The 21,876-nt window shown below is 57.1% G+C and overlaps 2 protein-coding genes across 4 annotated transcripts in view; one reads left to right on the plus strand and one right to left on the minus strand.

The window, feature by feature from the left end:
- Positions 1-17,196, minus strand: part of NTN1 (netrin 1) — a 168,773-nt gene extending 151,577 nt beyond the window's left edge. Inside the window, exons 1-2 of one of the 3 annotated variants that reach the window (XM_045986152.1) lie at positions 17,126-17,196; positions 878-1,959 (exon numbers count right to left, since the gene is read on the minus strand). In XM_045986152.1, the coding sequence (XP_045842108.1) occupies positions 878-1,895 (1,018 nt within the window). In that variant the 5' untranslated portion in view covers positions 1,896-1,959; positions 17,126-17,196. Of the gene's footprint in view, positions 1-877; positions 1,960-2,473; positions 2,706-2,737; positions 2,808-17,125 lie in introns of those variants that run through there. The other 2 variants (XM_045986151.1, XM_045986150.1) reach the window with 2 other exon arrangements.
- Positions 1,894-17,212, plus strand: LOC123929358 (collagen alpha-1(I) chain-like). Its single transcript, XM_045984911.1, has 3 exons — positions 1,894-3,170; positions 15,383-15,783; positions 16,617-17,212. The coding sequence occupies exons 1-3, from the start codon at positions 1,894-1,896 to the stop codon at positions 17,210-17,212; spliced, it is 2,274 nt and encodes a 757-aa protein (XP_045840867.1).
- Positions 17,213-21,876: the final 4,664 nt, after the last annotated feature.

Consider the following 21,876-nt stretch of genomic DNA (forward strand, 5'->3'; position numbering starts at 1 on the left):
CTCATTTCTGACCCAACAGTATTCGCCAGTGCCGGTTTTGTCAGACTTCTTTCAGGACTTGAAACCCCATTAAAAAGCCAGAAGCTGGACCCTTGGTTAATGCAAAGCTCTTCCATTCCACCTAACCCTGACGCTAACACACACACACAAATGTTGATACACTTTTTGGGGGCAGGACTGAATTATTTTAAAATAATGACTGAACTCTCCTTTGTAATCTGTAGATAGTAATTAATTTAAATCACATCACTCTTTTGCTAACACAAATACGCTGTTCAAAGGGGGAGGGATTTTTTCCCCCCAAATCATGAAAAACAAACACAGCGTGCTGGACTGAGATGCTGGTCGGGTGCTGAATGGATCCCAAACTGCTTTGCCACCTCGCAAGGGATTTGTGGTTGGGAGCTGGAACTTCCCGGGAACCCGGCGTGGGTTCCCAACTGCGCGCCCAGCTGCAGCCCTGGGACGGGGTGGGGAGGTGGGGCGGGGAGGGTAAGGCGGAGGTGGATGCCAGGGTCTCGCCAAACTGAGGTAAGGCAACGCATGTTTGCCTTTGAGTCCGGAGTCCAGGGAACCAGTCAGCCAGTTTTCTGCAAAACCCTCTGCCCGGAAGCATCTCTCATGCTTCCCGGCTTCGCAGAGCGCACGGGGCGCAAAGCCGAGCGTCAAGGCCAGCGCCACGCCAGCGGGTGAACCGGCTCTCAGCCCTCCCCGGTCCCGGACGTCCCCGACCGCGCCTCCCACGGTCCGCGCAGCATCCACGCAGCAGGCGGTCCTCGGGCGCTGCCGCAGCCGGCGCTCCCGGATACCCGCGGCCGCGAGGCCCTCGCAGTCGCCGCCACCCGCCGCCCGCGTCCCCGCGGCGCCCCCCACTCACCCACGCACTCGTTGGCCTCGCGGGCCGTGGCGCGCTGCCAGGGGCGGTCGTAGTGGAACGGCTTGCAGCGGTCGCACTCCGGGCCGGCCGTGTTGTGCCTGCAGTCGCACACCAGGCTGTCGTCGCGGTCGCGCACGCAGCGGGCGGCGTGGCCGTTGCACTTGCAGCGGCCGCCCACCTGCAGGTCGGACACGGCGTAGAAGTAGGAGTCGCGCGCCAGCTCCGAGTCGTCCTCGTTCTCGTCACCGAACGTGTGCAGGCGGCTGAAGGCCACGCGGATGTCCGTGGCCGTGACCCAGTCCTGCAGCACCGGCGAGTTGTCGAAGTCGTGCGCCGAGGGCCGCCCGTCCAGCGTGCTGAAGGCGATGAGTCCGCCCGAGAGCGGGCGCATGTCGGTGTGCGAGTCGGTGCAGACGGCCTCCTGCTCGTTCTGCTTGGTGATGGGCGCGCGGTGCGGCCGGTTGTACATCTTCCGGCACTGGGTGGAGTAGAACTGGAAGGGCACCCACGTGCGCCCGTAGTCCATGGATTTGTAGATGGCCATGGACTCGGGCCGCGGCGAGCAGAACTGCAGGCTCACGTAGGTCACCTCGAACTTCTTGCCGAGCGACAGCGTGAGCGTGACGTTGTGCGGGAACTGCAGGTAGTTCTCGGACTGCCAGCACGTCAGGTTGTGCGGGTTGTTGAGATCGGTGAGGAAGGCGGGCGGGTGCGCCTTCTTGGGGTCGGACGCGTTGCAGAGGTGGCAGGAACGCAGCCGCTCCTCGCCGCGCTCGCTCACCACGCAGTAGCGCGCCGGGGGCCGGCCGCAGGTGCTGGACACGCGCACGTCCTTGCCGAAGGCCGCGTTGACAAAGTCGGGGATGCAGCGGCGCGGGTGGCCGTTCTCGTCGGAGCAGGGGTCGGGCTGCGCCGCCTGGCCCGAGAACATGCTGAGCCCGGGCCCGCCGCGCACCGCGCCCACCAGGCACGCCACCGCCGCCAGCGCCGCCAGCGCCTCCCACACTGCGCGCATCATGCTGCGTCCAGCCTGCCCCGGCCCCGCCGCGCCGAGGAGTCGGTCCGCCCGCCGCAGAAGGCGCCTGCGGAGAGAGGGGAGCTGCGCTCAGCCAGCCCGCCCCGCGCCCTCCACCCCCCGGCGGGCGGCGAGCGGGGAGCAACGGCGGACGCCCGGCTTCCGCCGCACCAACCCCGCGGCCGCCCGCCAGCCTCGCCTCGCTCCCCACAGTCCCGGGGACGGGGGGCGGCGGCGGGAGGGGGGGCAGGTGAGTCCCGGAGGGGCCACCACCACCGCCTCCCCGAGCCCGCACCGCCCGCGCCTGTTCTTCCCGGCCGGGCGGCGAGCCGGGGCCGCGGGCGAACGCTCGGCTTCCCCGGCCACCGCCGCCTCCACGCCGCCCGAGGAGGGCCATGCCCGCGCCCGCCTGCCGGTCCGCGGCCAGCCCGCCGAGCGCCCCAAGCCCCGGCGCGGGACAGCGCGGAGGGTGGGGGGCCCGCACCGCCCCGCGCCCCTTCCTCCCGCAGCCCCGGGTCCCCCCCGACCCCGGGCCGGCCCAGAGCGCGTCCCCGCCGCGGAGTCCGCGCTCGGGACTTTACCTCTGGCGAGGGCAAAAGAGAAAGAAAAGTTTGCCCGGCCCCGGCCGGGAGCCCGCGCGCCGGACGGCGAGAGCCTCTCGCTCGCGGCCAGCAGGCGCGTCCCGCCTCAGCGCGGGCTTGCCAGCTCCATGCCCGGCGCGGCCGCCGCTGCCCCAGCCCCGGCCCCGGCCGCCGCCTCGCTCGCCCGAGTGACGACGCGGCCGCCCGGCTCCCGCCGCCGTCCGAGTGCCGCCCAGCCCGCGCCCGGGGCGCACACACACTCACGCTGGCTGGCGCGCACTCACACACGCACGCACGCCCCCGAAGGCTCCGCCGCCGCCGCCGCCGCCGCCGCCGCTCGCGCCGGGAGTGGGGGGCGGAGGGGAGCGCGGGGGCGGGGGGCGGGGCCGCCGGGCGGGGCGCCGGCCAATAACGTCGGCGAGCAGCCGCCCGCTCGCGAGCGAAGTTTTAACCCCGGGAAAGAAGAAAAGTTAAAGGGAAGCGGCCCGGGGCGCGGAGCGAGCGGGCGCGAGAGCGGCCGGGAACCGGGGAGCCCGAGGAAGGGCGGCAGAGACAAAGAGAAAGCGAGCAGAGCGCCCGGGGAAAGCCCGGAGAGGGGGCTGGGCCCGGCGAGCACCCCCACGCAGGGAGGAGGGGGGGGCCCGACCCGGGACTGTCAGCCTCGTCCCGGCCCCGCGCCGCCCGGGCAGCCCCGCAGGTTTCCGCCGGCCCCACGCCCCGGGGGAGCGCGCGGGCGGGGCGGGGGAGGGGAAGACGTGCTCCCTCCTGGTCCCGGCCAAACACATCTGTGTTTGTTTTCTCTGCTGCGCCGAGGTCGGGCCTTCCTCCAGCCCGGCCTGATGGCCCCGGTGGCACCGCGCGCAGGGCCGTGCCCCCGTGGGCAGACAGCCGAGAATCCGGAGGAAGAGGGGTAGGGGGTGGGGAGGTACCCTTTGCCTGCTCACCCCATCTTCCTGAAGCCCACCGGGGCGGGCCAGAAGGGGCTGCTACCCTGTCCCCCGCCACCCCCCACCACTTGTCACCCTGCGGTGGGCCTGTGTGCCGGGAAGGCGACTCCCTGCGTCCCAGGGATGCTGTGGTGGACTGAAGCCCAGGCCCACGCCCCCTCCCAGACACATCTTCCGGCCTCAGGCCGGGGGCAGCCCAGCCCTCCCCAGGTCCTCTGAGGCAGGCTTGTATGTTCAAGGGTGCTCCGCCCCGCACTAGCTCACGCGAGCCTCACTACAGCTTTGCAAAGTAGATCTTTTTTTTTTTTTTTAAGATTTTTATTTTATTTATTTGACAGAGAGAGAGATCACAAGTAGGCAGAGAGGCAGGCAGAGAGAGAAGAGGAAGCAGGCTCCCTGCGGAGCAGAGAGCCCGACGCGGGGCTCGATCCCAGGACCCTGAGACCATGACCCCAGCCGAAGGCAGCGGCCCGATCCACTGAGCCACCCAGGCGCCCCTGCAAAGTAGATCTTAACTCCATTTCGCAGATGAAGAAACTGAGGTCAAGAAGCTTGCCCAACATCTCCCAGCTAATAAACATGGGTCAAATCTGGGACTGAAACTGGAACACAGAAACCAGGGAGGGCTCCTTTCTCTCTTCCTTGTCAAGCGATGGCAATCCCACCCAATTACAGGCTCCCCAGGCAACCTTGGGACCACCCAAGCTCTCCTTCTTGCCTCACTCTCTGCCACCTTAACAAAAGGACCGAGGACAGTGACAGCATCCTTCGACTATCCTGCAGAGCCGCCAAAGCGCTTTGGGGGAAGAATACACTGGGCTGGGAGTTTGAAACTCAATCCCTGTTGGTCTGTTACTTTTAGATGAGTGATCAAGTCATAAATCTGGACTGAAAGCCCAGGGTTCTGGTTCTGGCCCAAGAGCTGACTATTAGCTCCATCAACTGTCTCCTTTTGTCTTACTGGCATTCTCCTAAACTGTGAGAATCCAAGAAAGGGGCCTCAGGGCTCGTTTGGCCCGGCTCAGTCTCCTTGGAAAACCGCCTTCCCCAGCCTCCCTGAGAGACGGCCACCCAAGCCAGCTTGGGTGTGCACCACAGCCCAAGGAAACAAACGCATTCCCTTGCACGAGAGACAGCCCGAATTCATCCCCTGCCCTCGGGAAAGGTTTTAGCTTTGCCTTCTCTGTGCCATTTACCACTCCCTACACTGTTTATTTCTGCCGTGTGGCAGGGAGGATTCTCCGTGACTTACGAGGCTACTTAGAACCTGGCAAAATAGCAAAAATTAGACAGGGAGGTGAGCGGAGACGGAGGGAAAGTTTAACTCTTGTGGGCTGGGCGATCGGAGGGCCAGGTGGAAAGCACAGAGTGTGTGACCTCGGCACAGTTTCGAATCTCTCTGCGCTTTGCTTTCCTCATTTGTAAAAAGGGGACGATAATATCTGTCTCATCGGGTTATGAGCATCAAATGAGTCAGCACATACGACGACTGTGGCTTATCATATGTGGACACACAAAATGAATTACATAATGTACACGAAGAAAGTGTATATGTAAGTGTTCATAAGGCCAGGCACACAGTGAGTGGATATAGTCATGTTCATTGTGACTACTAAGTTGCCAGATCTTTATAGATATTTAAAATAAGTTAGGGGGCACCTGGGTGGTTCACTTGGTTAAGTGTCTGCCTTTGGTTCAGGTCATGATCTCAGGGTCCTGGGATCAAGCTTCTCCCCCCACCCCCATCCTCCCAGGCCAGCTCTCTGCTCAGCAGGGAGTCTGCTTCTCCCTCTCACTCTCCCTCTGATCTCTCTCTCACTCTCATTCAAATACATAAATAAAATGGTTTTTCATTTTTTAAAATAATAAAATAATCCAAAGAGGACCATTTAATTACATGCAAAGATGTTCATGACATATTATAAAAGGGAGGGAAGCAAATTACAAAACATGATGCCCCCCCAAAAAAACCACTATGCACAGTATAAGCTCATTTTTATTTTTTTAAAGTATGCGTAAAACATGACAATAGTGAGAATACAGGTGTTTTTTTTTAATTGCTTTTTGCTGGGGCGTTCTCAGTTTTTGTACGGTAGAGAAAGGAGAGGGAAGAGAAGAAAGAAAAACCAGGAGGACGGGAAATGGGAATAAAGCAAAAATGGTCCCTAGAATGCCTCATTCACCTCTTATGGGCAGGCCACAAATTCGTCCCCCAGCTTTCCTGCAGCCCAAATGAAAAGGAAACCACACCAGTTACACGATTCCCAGTGTCCATGAGATGGAAACAGACCAATTACTCAAGAGAATTACAACTATTCTGGGTACTAAGATGAGACAGGAATTTCTCCTGGGATGGGGGGGGGGGGTGCAGCCATAAAGGGAACACAGTATTAAGTACTGAGCCTACATCCCGCAAGAACATCCCCACGGCAGTGACAGCAGCAAGCTCTGTGGGACAGTTTCTGCGTGTCAGTCCATGACAGACGCTGGTGGCATCACACCAAAACACAAGTCGGGGAAAGCCAGCCTGGCCAGGACAGGTCTGAAAGAGGTAAGTCAGGGCACCAAGCTGGTTTGGGGGGATCTACTGGGCTGGTTTTTCAGGGCACGCTCCAAGCCTTCCTCCCGCTGTGTCGTTTCTGTCTGCAGAGAGGTTTTTTTTAATGTTTTATTTCTTTTTTTTTAAGATTTTATTTATTTATTTGACAGACAGAGATCACAAGTAGGCAGAGAGACAGGCAGAGAGAGGGAGAAGCAGACTCCCCACTGAGCAGAGAGCCCGATGCGGGGCTCGATCCCAGGACCCTGGGATCATGACCTGAGTCGAAGGCAAAGGCTTTAACCCACTGAGCCACCCAGGTGCCCCTTTAATGTTTTATTTCTTAAGGAAGCTCTACACCCAACGTGGGGCTTGAACTCACGAACCCAAGATATCCTGGAGGTCCGGAACGTTCTGGGACATGGTAGAACGCGTCTACCTCCATTCAAAACCCACTTCCCTGCCACTAATACATTTCAGGCAGTTTTAGCTCCACGCAGCAACCCATACCAAGGACTTGCCTCTTGCACCTTTTGCGATCAACCCTCTATCATCTTTTATCGGTTTTATCGGTTAGGCAAAAATGTTTCCAGTTCTTTCTATGAGTTCTCACAGGACAGTCTCCTGGCCACTGGGCAGCCTCTCCCAACACCCTTTTGTTTGTCAGTGTCCCTCCGTAAAGCATACTGCCCTCCGAGGGGACAAATGAAAAAAACAGATGTCCAAGTGTTGTGAGAGCTTCTCAAAGCGGAGGTTATAAATACACACCCGAAAAGGCATGTCAGGCACAAGCAGGAGTTCAAAACACAACAGTGCCATCTTGGATGAGAAAGCGAATTCCCAGGTGTTTCTTTAAGCAATGTGTCAGGCGGAGGTGGGGCACTATTCTTGGCACCCAGCCTTACCCGGGAAGCCTGAGGATCACTCTAGGAAGAGGAGAATGTGGTCCTTTCAAGAAAATCTAGAAGGAGCCAGAGGAGGAGCGGGAGGAAAGCCAGAAGACTCGGGGGCCCTAGAAGCCAACGGGGAAGTTTTAAGGAAGGCGGGGTGGTGAGCCGTGTGGCGCGCCTTCAAGGTCAAGATAAGATCTGAAACAAGTCCTTTGGATTTGAACAACAAGGAAGTCACCGGTGACCTTGGCCAGCAATGACAGAGGAGTGGTGGAGACAGACGCCAGACTTCCACAGGTCCTGAAAGTGGGGACAGCAAGTGTAGATGGAACTCACAAAGTGTGGAAACAAGGGGTAAGAAAGAGATGGGGTGATAGGAAGGAACGGAAGGAGAGAGGTTGGAGGCAGACAGAGATGGCCTTGTAGAATTGGCGGTCACATGCCAAAGAGCCTCTTGTCTCAGCGGAACAGGAGGTGGCAGCATCTTCTGACAGTGGGGGGGGGGGGCAGGTGGAAGCATTGGAGGTTCAAGGACAAGGGAAAGCTTGATTGGGGGCATATGGACAAGAGGCTGATGCTTGCTGGCCAGAACTCGAACTCCTGCTGAGGTTCCATCTATGGGAAAGCAAGTCCCAACCATCAAAGTCACAGCCCCAACCCCAGCAGTGCTCAGCAGCCCCCTGTGTAGACCTAGAGAAGGCAGGACCACTGGATTAATCCAGAGTTGCAGCTTTCTTCCAGGAGGAAGGACAGAAGGGGAAGAGGGCGGCCGCTGGGATGGACCTCGGAAGCCAAGCTAAAGAGAGAAGACGTGAAGACAGGACATGGAGAGAATGGGAAACCGAGCCCAGGGTTTCTAGAACATGCTGCCCAGTCCAGCAGCTGGTCACCACCGTAACTATTTCAATGTGGGCTTGAATGAATTAAAATGAAATAAAATTAAGGGTTCCTCTGTGAACCCTCCTTTGGATGGAGGTGGTAAAGAACATTTCTATCATCCCAGAAAGTTCTATTGGACAGAGCAGCTGGTCTAGAAGATTCAGGAAGACAGGTGTGCTGAGTAGCCAAGGAGATCGTGGTCTCAAACTGGAGTCCGCAGGGAAGATTCCAGAAGGACAACAGCTCGGGTGATGACAAGGACTGCTGAGGGCAAGAGGGGGCTCCCTGCTGGGAGGCAGACGTGAAGGGGACCAGGTGTAAGGAGGTCCAGGTGCCTGATGGGCTGTCCCCCGGGTCTTATGGGCACACAGGACCAGCCTCAAGACTTGGGGCTGGTGTCTTCAAAGGAAAGGAGAGTGACCACGATTGTGGGGTGTGGGGTGGGGATTCGGAGGAGATAGGAAGGCCCTAAAGGAGAAGGGTTGTTTCTTTGATAAGATAGAAGGACTTTGGGGGGTTGAGGACAGCCCCCACCCCGGTCCTGGGTGTGGGTGAGTTTGGTGTGGAGAGCAGTCCCACGGAAGAGGCCTGTGGTGTGAGTGAGGGTGGGCTGGAATGGGGCACGAGTGGGAAGGCAGGTCGGGAGAGCACTCCGGGAACACCAGGAGGATGCCAGGGAGGGCAAGGCCCAGTGATGGGGGGCAAAGGATGTCACAGGCTAATGGTTTGGGAGGAAGGGCGCGGAAGAAATGAGATAACCCAGAGCCTTCATCGTGGGCATGATCGAGGGTCCTACTTTCTAAATCAAACATTTATTTAACGCTTACTGTGTGCCAAGCTGTCTTCCAAGCATTCCAGCGATCGCTAGTTCAGAACATTGGTAACACCTGACAGGACAGGTGTAGATCGTCTCCTCTTTGAGGAGGAGGAAACTGACTTCCAGGGAAGTAGATGCAGAGAGCAGGGTCGGGAGCTCTCGGTCACCGCTCACGGACAGGGCAGACCTGCCTGGCGCTAAGATTTCAGCACCCGTGGGCCTCTGCCACGGCTGGACAGAGGAAGGGGTTTCGAGGTGCTACCTGCAGAATGAGCGGAGACCTGGCTCCGTGTGTCTGGTCCCCTTACGAGAGCAGGCATCAAACCATTGGGTCCCCAGGACTCCCGACAGAGGCTGGCCACTGCAGCGGCAGAGGAATGGAAGATTCTGGAGTCTGATAGACATCTGGCCTCCCCTCAAGGGTCAGGGTGGCCTGCTTCGATAGTATTTCTCTGGGAAACAGGAAGAACAGGACGCGGACAAAGTGTAATTCCAAGTCCCCTCGAGCTGACCTCGTGTGACCTTGAGCGAGGCACTCTGCCCATTTCACGGTAAAACAGGGGTCATCACATTTACAATAAAGGCGTGTGAGACTGATTAAAAAGATGGGTAGGAGAAGAAGCTGGCCTCATGAATGATTGTTTACGGTTTTTTGTGTTTTTTTTTGTTTTGTTTTCACTTTGGGTTTTTTATTCTCAAAATCCCCAGATCTGGTTCCCAGATCCCTGACCCCAGAAGAATGAGGGGAATCCCCTCAGTTCTAGGATTCAAGGGCCCAGCGCACCCGACAGGACTCACGGAGGATGGCTCAAGGTGATTCCATTCCCTTGGCAGGATTTCGGGAGCTGGGACTGTGTGGGGAAAGGTTTTGGAGCATGGAAGAGGCTTGAAAAGTGTGAAGGGCTTCTGGAGGTTTACCAATCTTCAGAGCTGTGGACAGCCCTCATCTCCAGCTTGGGCCTCCCCAGTTGCTGGTTTCTTGGCCGAGGATTCAGGACTTGGGCACAGAAGCCCATAGAAACCCCAAATCCACCAAATCCTTTAATCTACCAGAGCTCTTTGAAGGGGTGAAAACGCCTGTGGATAGGGGGAACCAGCCCCACGTAATTTATTTTCATTTCCAAAAACCTTTTGACCAGGTCCCACCCTGAAAGCTATTAAAGAAAATGCTTCACCATGGGGGGAAAGCACTGTCAGGAGGGAAGGAAACAAAGAGTTCACAGAAAGGGATGGTCCTCTGGGTGGAGAAAGTTGGGGGGGGGGTGCTCTGAGCCCAGAGTTGGAGCTCTGAAGCAGGGCATCCTCGCAGGGAAACCTCAAAGTACAGAGGTGATCTCAAGACAGTATACATGGGCAGGGGGACACAGACAGAGTTAGCAGATGGTGACGGATTTGGGGGAAAATTGCCTGGAAAACTATTATAGGGCTAAAGGTTTTCAGTTGCATTTGAAAAATGTTATCTTAGGGCCCGGATATGGGCTGTTTCCTGAACATTGTTTCTCCAAAGAGGTGCTGTTCACATTTTGGGCAAGAAAATTCTTCACTGGGCAGAACGGTCCTCTGCCATGACAGGCATTAACATCCTTGACCCCTGTCTGTTAAACACCAGTAGGGTTCCCCCGACCCCCGGTCCTTGCATTTATACATGCCCACAGAAGAGCCTCCCGGTCCCACACCCCATTCCAATCTACCTGAATTTTAGCCTAATGTGCCACTAAGCACCTCCCCACCAAACGCACATAAAGAAAAAAATCTAAATAAATTCTCAGAAAGAGAACTGGAAATGAAACAGGAGGCATTTGTGTTCAGGATTTTTCTGGAAAGGTCTAGTCATCGTTATGTCCAAATGCTTGTGGAGGTGGAGATGGCCAGGGCAAGAGTAACTTGATGGTGTGTAAGTGCTGGGAACATAAAATAGAAGACAGGATGGGGAGTGCCAGCAGGGAAGGTGCATCTCACCCAAGGCACCGGGGTGGAACAGGGGTTGCCTCTCTAAGAAGGACCTAGCAGAGCAGAGTTAAGTGAGGAAGGGAGCCGTGGGGATATGGAGGTTGGGAAGGGGAAGAAACGTGCTTCTAGGCACTGAAGACAGCAAGTGCAAAGGTCCTGAGGCACAGCTTGATTTGCCAAGGAACGGGAAGGAGGCCACCCTGGTGGGGGCTTGAGGAGTGAGATGGGGACTGGTAGGAGATGAGGTCAGAGAGGTGAGCGCAGGCCAAGGGATACACGGACTTTGATAAGGAATCTGAACACTTTGGGATCCATTGTGGGTACCCGTAGCTCTTGATACCACATTGTTGCCCTGACCAATCCATGAGCTTCTTGAGGGAGAAATCGGGTCTTCTCCCTCTGACTCCCCAGTGTCTCACACCCTGCCAGGCACAGACTAGGAACGCACTACAAATTCACAATTAAGTAATTAAAAAACGCAGAATTACGGACAACCAACCGGTGATGGTGACCAGCTGTGGCAGGCAGGAAAATGCGCCCCCGCCCCCAAGGAGAAAATTCATGTCTTCATCCCTGGAACCTGTGAATGTGGCCTTACGGGGCAAAGCATGATCTTTGCTGACGTGACTCTGTTGGAGACCACGAGATGGGAGGATCACTGTGGGTTATCTAGGCGCATCCGAAATACCCGTCAAGTGTCCTTCTAAGAGAGAGGCAGAGGGAGCGCTGACAAGATCAAGGAGGAGAAGGCCACGTGAAGACACAGACACAAGACAAGAAGGCCAGCGGCCACCAGCAGCCCCTAGAAGCTGAAAGACACAAGGGCCCAGTTCTCCGCTGGAGCCTCTGTGGGGAGCATAGCCCTTGATTTCAATCCAGGGACGCTGCTTTCCAACTTCTGGCAAATTCTAGAGCTGCCCGAATTCAAAGGGTCCCCTTCACATCCTAAAAGGTGACCTTAGGGGGTAGGAGAAAGGAGCAGAGCAAGGGACCACTAACCCTCTGGTCCCAAAATGCTTCTGAAGCCTTCTTCTCAGGAGCAGGGACCACATCTGGCTCCTCATTCCCTCCCGCAATGCTGGGCGGAGCATTTTCAGCATCCGCTTGCCAAGGGCTTGCTGTGTGTATCAAAGTGCTGTAAACCCCCTTTTCCGGAAGCCGGGATTTCGGGAGCCCCTTTGTGATTCAGTCCAGAAGGAAGGCAACAGTCTCCTGAGCATTGGAGAGATGAGGAGCCCCACTCTCAGGGTTCTCCAGTCCACGGGGAAGCCAGAAGGTCTTGGAAATTTATCGGCGGAGATCAGGCATCTTCTGTTGTTCCGGAACCACAGATCAGGACGCTTGAAAGAATGGGAGATCCTGGGACACTGTTACTCTCCGAAGTCACAGCTGATGGTGGCATCTATCCCAGCCACCACTGAGGGACGCAGGACAGGTCCCACCCAAGTTCCCGAGGGCGCCGCCGTGCTGGAAAAGAGGAAGAGCCTCGCCCACTTAAAGGTGAAGAAGCGGACGCCAGGAGGCTGAGCAAATTGCCGGGGGGGGGGCTAATGTTCCTCAAGATGGCTGTGAGCCAGCAAAGGAGATGGCAGGTCTCCCGATTAACCGCACTTGGGGAAAACCTGCCATATTGGATCTGGCTAACTTAAGTGGAAAAAAAAATCATGACTTTGCCGGAAAAAAATGGTTTTCGAGGCTACCGACTACATAGAAAGTTTCTCTGCCGAAAGGAGGAAGCTTCTGTTAATTGCAAAACCCAACTATGCATAAGAGCTTATTTCCAACCCGCCCCCCCCCCATATCAGTCAAATGAGGTGTGCCCGATCCATGTGTCACACAAGGAGAAGGTTAAGGGGACTTCATTCCAAGAGGGGGCACAGGATGGAAACAGACGCAGACCAGTATTGATTGACATTGGGTGAGTGTGCCGATTATCCAACTGTAACAAGATATATAGGGTGGGGGGAGGGAGGGGACCTCTCTGTCACCGAAGATCCCATCGGGCAAGGAGCAGCCACCATGCTAGCCCCCCAAATGATGCCAGAAAGTAGACACAAGGCTGCATGGATATGACCTACCCTGCAGAGCAGCCTCCTAGCCTCTGGCTGAGCACTCGGTCTCTGGGTCTCTTGGGACACCCAGCTTCCCAGCCCTGCTTTCAGGGAGCTCCTTGAGTGCTCAGCAGGACAGTGCTCCCATCATGCCCATCCCCCAACCCCATCTCTAGCCACACCTCCGTGACAGTGGGCTATATGGTGCGTCCCTCCCAAATTCACACACGGAAGCCCTAATCCACAATGTGATAGCATCAGAGGTGGGGCCCTGAGTGTGAAGCCCTCATGATGACATTAGTGTCCTTAGGAGAGACCTGATAGCCCTCCCGACCGGGTGAGGACACAGCAAGGCGGCATTCATCTACAGACCAGGAAGAGAGCCCTCGCCAGGAGCCAAACTGGCGAGCACCTTGGTCTCAGACCTCCCAGCCTCCCGACTGGGAAAAGTAAATGTCTATAGCTCAAGCCAGCCAACCGGTGGTGTTCCGGGTACAGAACTGGGCAAGTCACTTCACCTCTCTGAGCAACAATCCGCTCTCCTGAAAAATGTGGACAGTGACATTCTGTCTCCTTCCTGCCTCCCACCGTCCCTCCCTCCCTCCATCTCTTCGGCGGATACCAGGAGTCCCGAGCCAACAAGCAGGGGCAAGAGCTCCCAAGGTGTCCAAAGCCCTGAACAGATTTATGTTTCATAAAGAAGAAAGTACAGTAGCCGCAGGGTCGCCCCACTCACTGCCCTGGGCCACCGGAGATGAGGCAGGGGACAGTGACACCAGCATTGCAGAAGACTGGGCTTTGGGGTAATAACACTTTCCGAATTACTAATAACTCAGTGAGTGTGACTTAGGGAAGACAGGCAGGGGGACAGTAAGGCAGCCCCAGCCCCACGACCGCGGGCCCAAGGCCTAGCATGGTTTGGCACATGGTGGGCACTCGAGAAACGTCTGCTGGATGGAACAGAGAGGGGGTCCAGCCAAGCTGGCGCGTAGAACATGTAAGGATCAGGGACTTGCTGATGTCCAGACGCATGCCTGGGCTCGAGGCTGGAGGGTCTAATTCGGGTCTGCATCCGTGAACATTTGTTTCCCATGAATTCTTCACCCGAGCAAGGAAGGCTCCCGACGTAGGTCATGCTGGCCTCACTCTAGAACTCCAGCGATCCTGGGCAGCATCAAAATTCCATGATCTGTGACCACCCCCTCCCCCCCACACACACACGTACCATGTCTCCTGGCTCCAGAGCAGAAATCAGCTTGTTTCAGCAGGAGCCCAGGACCCTCCCTGGGCTGGGTGCCCTCACCCTGGGTCCAAGGGACTCAGAAGAGACAGCTGCCTCCTGCCCGGGCCCCCCTCAGCTAAGATCTGATTTTCTCATCATCTGGATAGTCTCAGCGACTCGCAGCAAAGGGATGAACCAGGCTGACCTTTCTGGAGGTTTGTTTAAAGCAGAACAATGTTTGTCTTGTCCAAACACTATGAATTACTCCAGAGAATCCTGCCCAGTTTTACAATCCACAGCTACAAACGGCTTACATAAATAGGGACTCATCCCATCCACTCCCCCCGCCCCATTTTTAACAGCTTCTCCCCCCCCCCCCACCACCTTCTTCCACTCTTCCAGGCCTTCCCCCATCTCCCCAACCTCCCCTCCACCGCCCCGTCACACCTTCCCTCCTCTGAGCCCCAGCCTGGTGAAGGGCCAGGTGTCAGGGCTCGAGGCCACAACTCACCCCTGGGTTATTGCTGGCACGGGTTCCCTATGGCGGGTGGGCTGCTCTGTCCCTGGTGTGGGCAGGCGTTTGCCTTGCTAAGTGGGGGACGGGGGGGGGGCTCTGGACACATTTGTATTATGTGTGTGGGGGAGCTGCGGTGCACAGGGCTAGGTCCAGCTGTGAAAGTGTGCTGGTAAGAAAAGGCCCCCCGGTTTGGGGGGGCATCCAACGTCTAACCCACGCCGACCGTCCTCATCTGGTGGGATGTCCAGCTCACCCACAGCTTTTTCCTTCTCAGGCTGCACATTTGGGGGGGGATCCCCAAGTATTTCCTAGCAGTAGACCCTCCCCCCCTCCACTTCAGGCTTCCTGGGGTAGGAGACAGTAAATGCTGATCAAATATAAAGCACAGAAAAACCATCCTGGGAAAGCAGGGTCAGCTGGGGACAGAGCCCAGTTGCCTAAACTATCTCCCTAAATACAGTCCCTACACCACCTGCGCCCAAATGCTTTGGGGAGCTTGTTTAAAATCAGATTTCTAGGTCCCTCCCCGGGCCGAGGGAAGCTCTCTCTGGGGGTAGGGCCCAGGGCAGATGCCAGAGTCTGAGAAATCCTCTCTAGCTCAAGTCCTCTGACTCAACAAGCCAGGTGACCCCAGCAAGCCACTGCAGACTCACCACCCCCATCAGCACGGCAGCCCCAGACTCTCTGAAAAGGCCTCCCCGCTCTTAGATCATGTGGTTTTAGGGACAGCTGGGTACTCGCACCCAAAAGCAGCAAGGGTGGGTGGAAGCAGCCGGAGAAAAATTGGGGAGAGTCCTTGAAACCCCCAGGAGAGGGGCTGGTGAATATCTGGACAGATGCCAGGGGAGTGTGAGGCCAGCTTGGTGGCTGGGGGTGGGGGGGTGCGTGGGATCCTTCTACTGAGCGTCCCCCTTGGGAGCCAAATGCGATTTCATCTTTGCTTTGCAGACAGGGAAACTGAGTCCCAAAACGGAGGAGGGGCTTCCACCCAGAAGCTGGTGAAGAGGCACATGATTCCTTCCCCTGTGCATTCTGGGGCACCGCTGGCAATCCCAGAAAGTCCCCTTCTCCCCCAGCTGCTTCCATTGTCACTGTAGCCTCTCAGCCGAGCCGCGGTTGGCTCTCAGGACCACAGCTCTTTCTGGTTCCGTCTCTTCCTTTGATGGGAAGGTCCCCCTGGGGGTCCAGAAGGGTCCAGAGCCAGATCTGGAGCCAGATCTGCAGCCCCTCGAGGAGGATGCACGCGTGAGCCCCAACAGCATGAAAATCAAGTTCCCGGAGCTTCACCCTGGAGAAAGCCAAGCCAGCCCTGCCCACCCGGAGACCCCACAGCCGGGCTGGGGGGCGCTGTCGGTCCGCGGTCCGCCGGGTCAGGGCTGCGGCCACAGCGCACGGAAGATCCCGCTTGGCCAGAGGGCGCAGGGCGCCGCCAGCGAAAGGCCCTGGCTTTCAGAGCCCGAAGACCGCTTGTGCCCCACACTGGCGGCGACTTCGGGAGGTCAGAGGATCAAGCCTCTGGAACTCAGCTGACGCACCGAGAGGCAGCCCCTAGGGTCGGGGCAGGAGTGGCCAGCCCGAGGCCGCGGAGGGCACCGGGTCCCCTCTCCAGGCCCCCCGGAGACCGAGCCGACACCTCCGCGAACCCAGAACCAAACGCCTCCTGGTGAGGGTCGGGATTCCAGGAGAGCGGGCCCTGCTTCTACGATCTGCTCTGCTTGTGCGCTGGAATCCATTGATAATTCGGGAGATCCAGAAGCTTGCTGTGTGACCTCGGGCGCGCTGCGGACGGCTCGGGGCGCCGGCCCTCCTCTTTTGCGAACGGCGGGGCTGGGGACGGATGCTCCCCAAGCCCCAGCTCCAGCATCCATCCGTGCCTTGAATTAGCGGCGTCTCCTTCTAGGTCAGCATTTGATTTTCTAATCAAGCTCTTTGTCCCCTGCGGCCTTAACCCGAGCCCCCGCTTCCCCGTCTCCCTCGACCCCCGCCTGGGTCTCGCCCTCGCCCGACTTTCCCGTCGAAGGGCCTCGAGTGAGGGATTCCCGGGAGCCGAGGCCGGGGCCGGCGGGTCCGCGGCGCGGGCCGGGGCTGTATGGAAATGGCCAGAGAAGCCGGCGGGCGCGGCGGCGATTTATTCTGGGAGTGACAGCCCCTTTGAGCGCTCAGCGAATGGCATTTTCTGTCTGTGAAAGCCTTTCTTCCCACCTCTGTTCAGATTAGCCCGGGGGATGAATGCGCCCATTATCCAGCCCGCTGACCATTCTGAAACGCCAAATTAATTACTAAGCACTGAATCAGGCGCCGGGGCCGGGGCACCGGGAGGTGTGAAAATAGCGAGCGGCTGGAGCTGGGGCAGAGGCGAGGGGCGCAGCGCCGAGAGGCCGGGCGGGGTGGCCCGGGGCGCGGGCGCGGCGGGGCCCAGGGAGGGCTTGGCCGGCGGCCCAGCGCGACCTGCCGGCGTGACCCGGAGCGACCGCGGGGCGAGCGGGCTGCGGGGGCCCGGCGGGCGGGAAGGCGCGGGGCGGGGGTCGCGGCTCCGGCCGGCCCGGGGCTCGCCAGGACCGCGGGCGGAGCGCGCCAAGTGCTGCGGGCGCCGGGCGGAGGGTTCGGCCCGTGCGCCGCGCGCGGGTGCGGGTCCCGGAGGCGGCGCCGGGCCCCGCCGCCCCCCGCGCCGTCCCCGCCCCGGCGCTGCGCCGCTCCGGCTGCCCTCCGAGGCCTTCCCCAAACTTGGGCGCCGCCCTCCGACCGCAGCCCTGGCGGCAGCTCCCCGAGCGCGGGGCCGCCCCACGCCGCCCTCCCCCCCTCCCCCGGGCCCTGACTCCCGCGGACCGAACGGCACTTACCTCCCGTGGCGCCGGGCGGGAGAGGGAGGCGAGCTCTCGGCGGCTCCCGCTGGAGTGCGAGGGGCGCGGAGGAGCGCGCGCCTTTAAGACTCTTCCTCGAGACTCCGCCAGGTGGTGTCAGGCCGGCCCGGCCCGGGCGGCTCCTCACCCCCGCGGCCACCCTGCTCCCGGCCCGCCCCGGGACGAGCCCCAGCCGCGCGCTCCCACTCCGCGCCCCGCGGCGCCCGCTCCGGCCGCGCTGAGCCGGGAGTCCGGGAGGGCAGGATGGGGACGGCTGGGGACCCCCGGGTGCCCAAGAGGAAGCCCCCCATCCTACCCACTCTAGCTCAGGATGGCCCGGGGCTTGGAGGAAATCTATTTTTGGACCGGGTGCTGGGGTGGCGCCGGGGGAGAACAGGGTTGGAAAGTCTTGTCCAAGGACGCGCGATTACGTCCCCGCTGTCATCACCTCGGGACGCGCCTTGGTCCGCGCTAAACTGGTCCTGTCGCCCTTGATCCAAGATGGCGAGCTGACACGCCTCCCCCAGTCACCGCGGACAAGACCGAAGCGATAAAACAGAGGCAGAGCTGTCGCCACTTAAAACATTCACACTCCTGCAACAGAAAAGTTTAAGAGGACCCGAGGGAAGGTTGAAGGAACTCCGGTTCCTCCGGCGAAAAGCGGGAGGCGGCCTGAAAAGAGCCTAGAGCAAGGCTGTCTCCCGCGTGGCTGCTCCAAGTTCAAGGGAGCGAGTGCGTTCACGCGCCGGCAGCACCTGGGAACGCCGCGCAGGGCTCCCCGCTGCCGCCCGGCCGCAGGCTGGCAGGCGCGAGCCTCCGTTCTAGCCCCAGGCCATTATTTAAAATTGCAAATCATGGGTCTTCCCTTCCAGGAATGATTTTTTGACATTTATATCGAGATTACTGGCTGCATTAATAACTAACTCAGGTTTTCTGCCTCCGTTGTTTACCTTCCTCATTCCTGAGTTTCTCCGTGTCGTTTCTGACACAACTGAAACGGTGCTTTGAGTAACCCTGGGGGAAGGACAGGGGGGCGTGGGGACCTTCCGAGTCCTTGCGTGTCCAGGAAAGTCTCTGCTAACTTCCAAGCAGGAACGGGTTGGATATAGGGTCCTGTAGGATCTAGCACTCATAACCCTTTAGGGACCCTGCAACTTTGCAAGATACGGGTGCCCTTAGCACCAAACAGGGAAGCGAGCGGATAGTGCTTTGCCTTGTGCCTGATATGCCTAGAGGACCCCTTACTAGTTACTGATTGTCTTCTGGTTTTTGTAGTGGCAAGAACTTCTCTTAGAAAAGCTTTAGAGAATAACACCATTCAGACCTTTCTTCCTTTTTCTTCTTCTTCTTCTTTTTTTTTTTTTTTTTTTTTTTTGCCATTGGCTTTGGTTTTCTTCACTTTCTTAAAAGAAAAAAAAAAAAACCTATAGGTTCTGTTACTATCTCCCTTAGTAATGACTGTTACTAACCTTGGATTAGTCCTTTCTTCCCCCCTCATTTGCACTGCTTCTTCTGTAAAAGAACAAATTGGGCTACGTGACTGTGGTGGTCCCACCCAGTTCAAACAGGCTGGGAGCCTATTAGTGGATGATTAAAAAGCAGCCATCCCTTAGGCGCCTGGGTGGCTCAGTGGGTTAAAGCCTCTGCCTTCAGCTCAGGCCAGGGTCCTGGGGTCGAGCCCTACATCGGGCACTCTGCTCAGCAGGGAACCTGCTTCCTCCTCTCTCTGCCTGCCTCTCTGCCTACTTGTGATCTCTGTCTAATACATAAATAATTTTTTTTTTTTAAAAAGCAACCATCCCACCACAATAGGGTAGCAGTGTGCGGGAGTAGGCCGTCTGTAATTAAAAGAAAAAGATAATAACAAGTGTTGGCGAGGATGTAATGAAAGTAGAACTCTCATGCATTCCTAGTGGGGATGGGGAAAATGGTGCAGCCTTTGGAAAACAGTCCAGCAATCCGTCAAAAGGTTAAACAGACCGTTGGCCTATGACCCAGCAGTTCCACTCTTAGGGATATACTCAAGAGAAATGAAAACATAAGTCTATGCAAAAACTCATACAGGAATGTTGATAGTAGCTGGTATTTAGAAGAACCCCTTAGGGGTCAACAGCCCAAATGTCCATTAGGTGATAAGAGATCCGTAAAAGGTGGTGTGTTCCTATAATGTAGTATGATTCAGCTGCATTCAGGAAGGAAATACTAATGTGTGCTACAGAGGAGAAGAACCTTGCAAACGGTATGCTGAGTTAAAGAAACCAGTTACCAAAGGCCACATTTACATGCTTCCGTTAATTCTGAAATGTCCAGAATAGACAGATCTATACAGACAGGAAGTGGACTGGTGGTTGTTCGGGGCCAGGGATAGGGCTTGGGGGCTATGCGGAGTGCAGGTAAGGGGAATGGGTTTTCTTTGGGGGCTGAGAAACACGTGATGATGGTGGGACCCATCCCTGTGACTGCACTGAAAATCACTGTGCACTTTAAACGCAAGAATTGTATGGTATGCAGAATTATATCTTGATACAGATGCTACAGCCAAAGTCGGTCCCGAGCACGCGGTGGGCATCAGGTGCTCGGCTGAGTACTGGGATACGGAAGTGAATGAGATGTGAGCCCTGACCTTGTGACTTCCGGCATAATTGGGAGGTTAGCTATTTCAGGATCTGCCAAAAGAACAAAACAGCCTCCTCCTCACACTACGCACAAAGACTTCCACAGCCCATCCAAAGACAAGACAAAGGCAACACTCGGGTATTACTTTCCTGTTCTTTTTCCTCCTTTTCTCCCGCCTCGAAAGGAAAGGCTCTAGAAGCCATGAAGACTCAGTGGGCTTGGACTCTCAGAATAACGTCTCCCCAGAGGGCAGCCGCCTGCAAAGCCACGGCAGGAGGATTAAGAGCAGTGGACGGAGCCGAGACCTGCAGGGTTCAAATCCCAGACCCTGTCTCTGGCCAGCTCCTTGCACATGGTCAAGTCACTTACCTTCTCTGTGTCGGCTTCTCTATGGGCAAAATGGGTAGAACAGCGCCTATATCACGAGGAGAAAATGAGTTAATATCTATAAAATGATAGCGGGCTGTGGACGGCGGTACTAGCTGATAATATCACTCAGTCCTAGTTACCCTCTGCCAATCAAGGCGCTTGACCTAGCTCGAAGACCTGCTATTTTTCCAGGTCCCACTAGGTGGCGCGAACATGCCACTTCGGGCACGGGGGAAAGGCCCCGGGGTGCCTGGTTTGGTTAACTCTGGGCTTTGCTAAACCACCCCAAGAGTTTGCTTCTGCTGTGATTGCCCGTCCCATCTGAGAGCTATATATAGCAACATCACCTATAACTCGGTAAATCTCTCTAGTCAGTGCCGCTCACTGGGAAAGGTGTTGTCCAATCTAGAGAAACCAGGGCATGGACAAATGGAGTGGGCGGGGTCCGGGGCCCACCGTTCGCTGTGCACCTGCTCACAGCCCGCGGTGGAACGGAAGCAGGGATGCCCCCTCCCACCGCCCCCTCCTCCTTTGTATTGCAAATATTCTGTACCACCCTCCCTTGTCATCCTGAAATGAAATTTACAAAGATGCCATTTCCCCCGCTGCCTGCCCCCTGCCCCCGCACGCATAACTTCCTCCCCCAACAGAAGCCCCCAAGAGTGACACAAGCAAGAAATAAAGATAAAGTCACCTATAGTCAAATAATGTGAATTTTCGTATGCCAGCGCCTCGGCACAGCTACATTAAATGTGGTGAAATAGTTTGGGAGCTTCCATTTCCGCATAGAATTGACCAGGAAGACCTCGGTAACAAATGATACTGGACTGAGGCTTGTGGCTCTGGTGATTCCAACACCCCGAGTGGCCGATGCCCCGGGCAACGGGACTTTCCAAAGTGGGTCAACACGTTTCGGTCAGGTTGCCATCCCGGGAAATTCATGTATGGTAAGATGGTGATTCATGCCAAAACAAGTCCTTTGTGTTTGGTAACAAAATAAAATGGGGTTCTGGGCACAGATGATTTTTTTCATCTTGGTGAGTGTTCACGGGGACGCTTCAGAGGTGTGTGTGATGGTCCCCTGTGTGCGTTGCAGGTGTCTGGACCCTGAGGTCCCCGAGGACTAACTTGTAGTTGTGTCCCCCGTCACTGTGATGACTAAAGCTGCTCTACCACAAATGTTCAGTTGCACAATAACATCTCCGCTGAGAACCGCCGGTCCAGGGTCAAAATTGCTTGGGGCACGTCTGGCAAAGCTACCTCTCAGTCTGCCTCCGGTTCAACTTGTAAAAGGCACTTACTTTTCTAGTCCACACAAATACACTTGTCTAGAACAAGAGCCGGACTTGGGGGGGCGAGAAGGGGCTTGCAGAGACAGGGAGGCTATGGGATGGGGTCTTTCCCTCCGTGGACCTCACTTCATGTAGCTCTCTGTCTGGAAAGGGAGGGCGGCGCTCCGAGGAAGGCTGGCCCCATCTGCCAATCTCCGGCACAACCCAGTGGCCTTTTTGAGGCTTTTGCTAAAACCCAGCTGGGAAGTAAATCAGCACAGACAGAATCCTGATTTTAGCCACAGGGGCGGGGGCCTCGGGCTCATGAGAATTTCCTGCTGTACATTTGCTTGGCAGGTCAGTCTCAAACTATTCGCGTTCTGCTTTCTCCGGGATGGGGCTAGAGAGACGGGGGCTCGGCGGAACAAGGTTTGACATGTTGGCATGTCCAGGCTTGTCCCTGGGCTCCATTAATTATGTCCACTTCCACCTGCT

Source organism: Meles meles, chromosome 18 (genome assembly GCF_922984935.1).
Source record: "Meles meles chromosome 18, mMelMel3.1 paternal haplotype, whole genome shotgun sequence".
NCBI classification, from domain to species: Eukaryota; Metazoa; Chordata; class Mammalia; order Carnivora; family Mustelidae; genus Meles; species Meles meles.

Bases quoted from the DNA above. Each gene is read 5' to 3' on its own strand.
- LOC123929358 (XM_045984911.1), top strand. From the start codon at position 1,894: ATGCTGCGTCCAGCCTGCCCCGGCCCCGCCGCGCCGAGGAGTCGGTCC. The intron at 3,171-15,382 runs GTTTCCGCCGGC...TTGTCACTGTAG, and splicing joins CCGCCCGGGCAGCCCCGCAG to CCTCTCAGCCGAGCCGCGGT. The intron at 15,784-16,616 runs GTCAGAGGATCA...GTGTGAAAATAG, and splicing joins ACTGGCGGCGACTTCGGGAG to CGAGCGGCTGGAGCTGGGGC.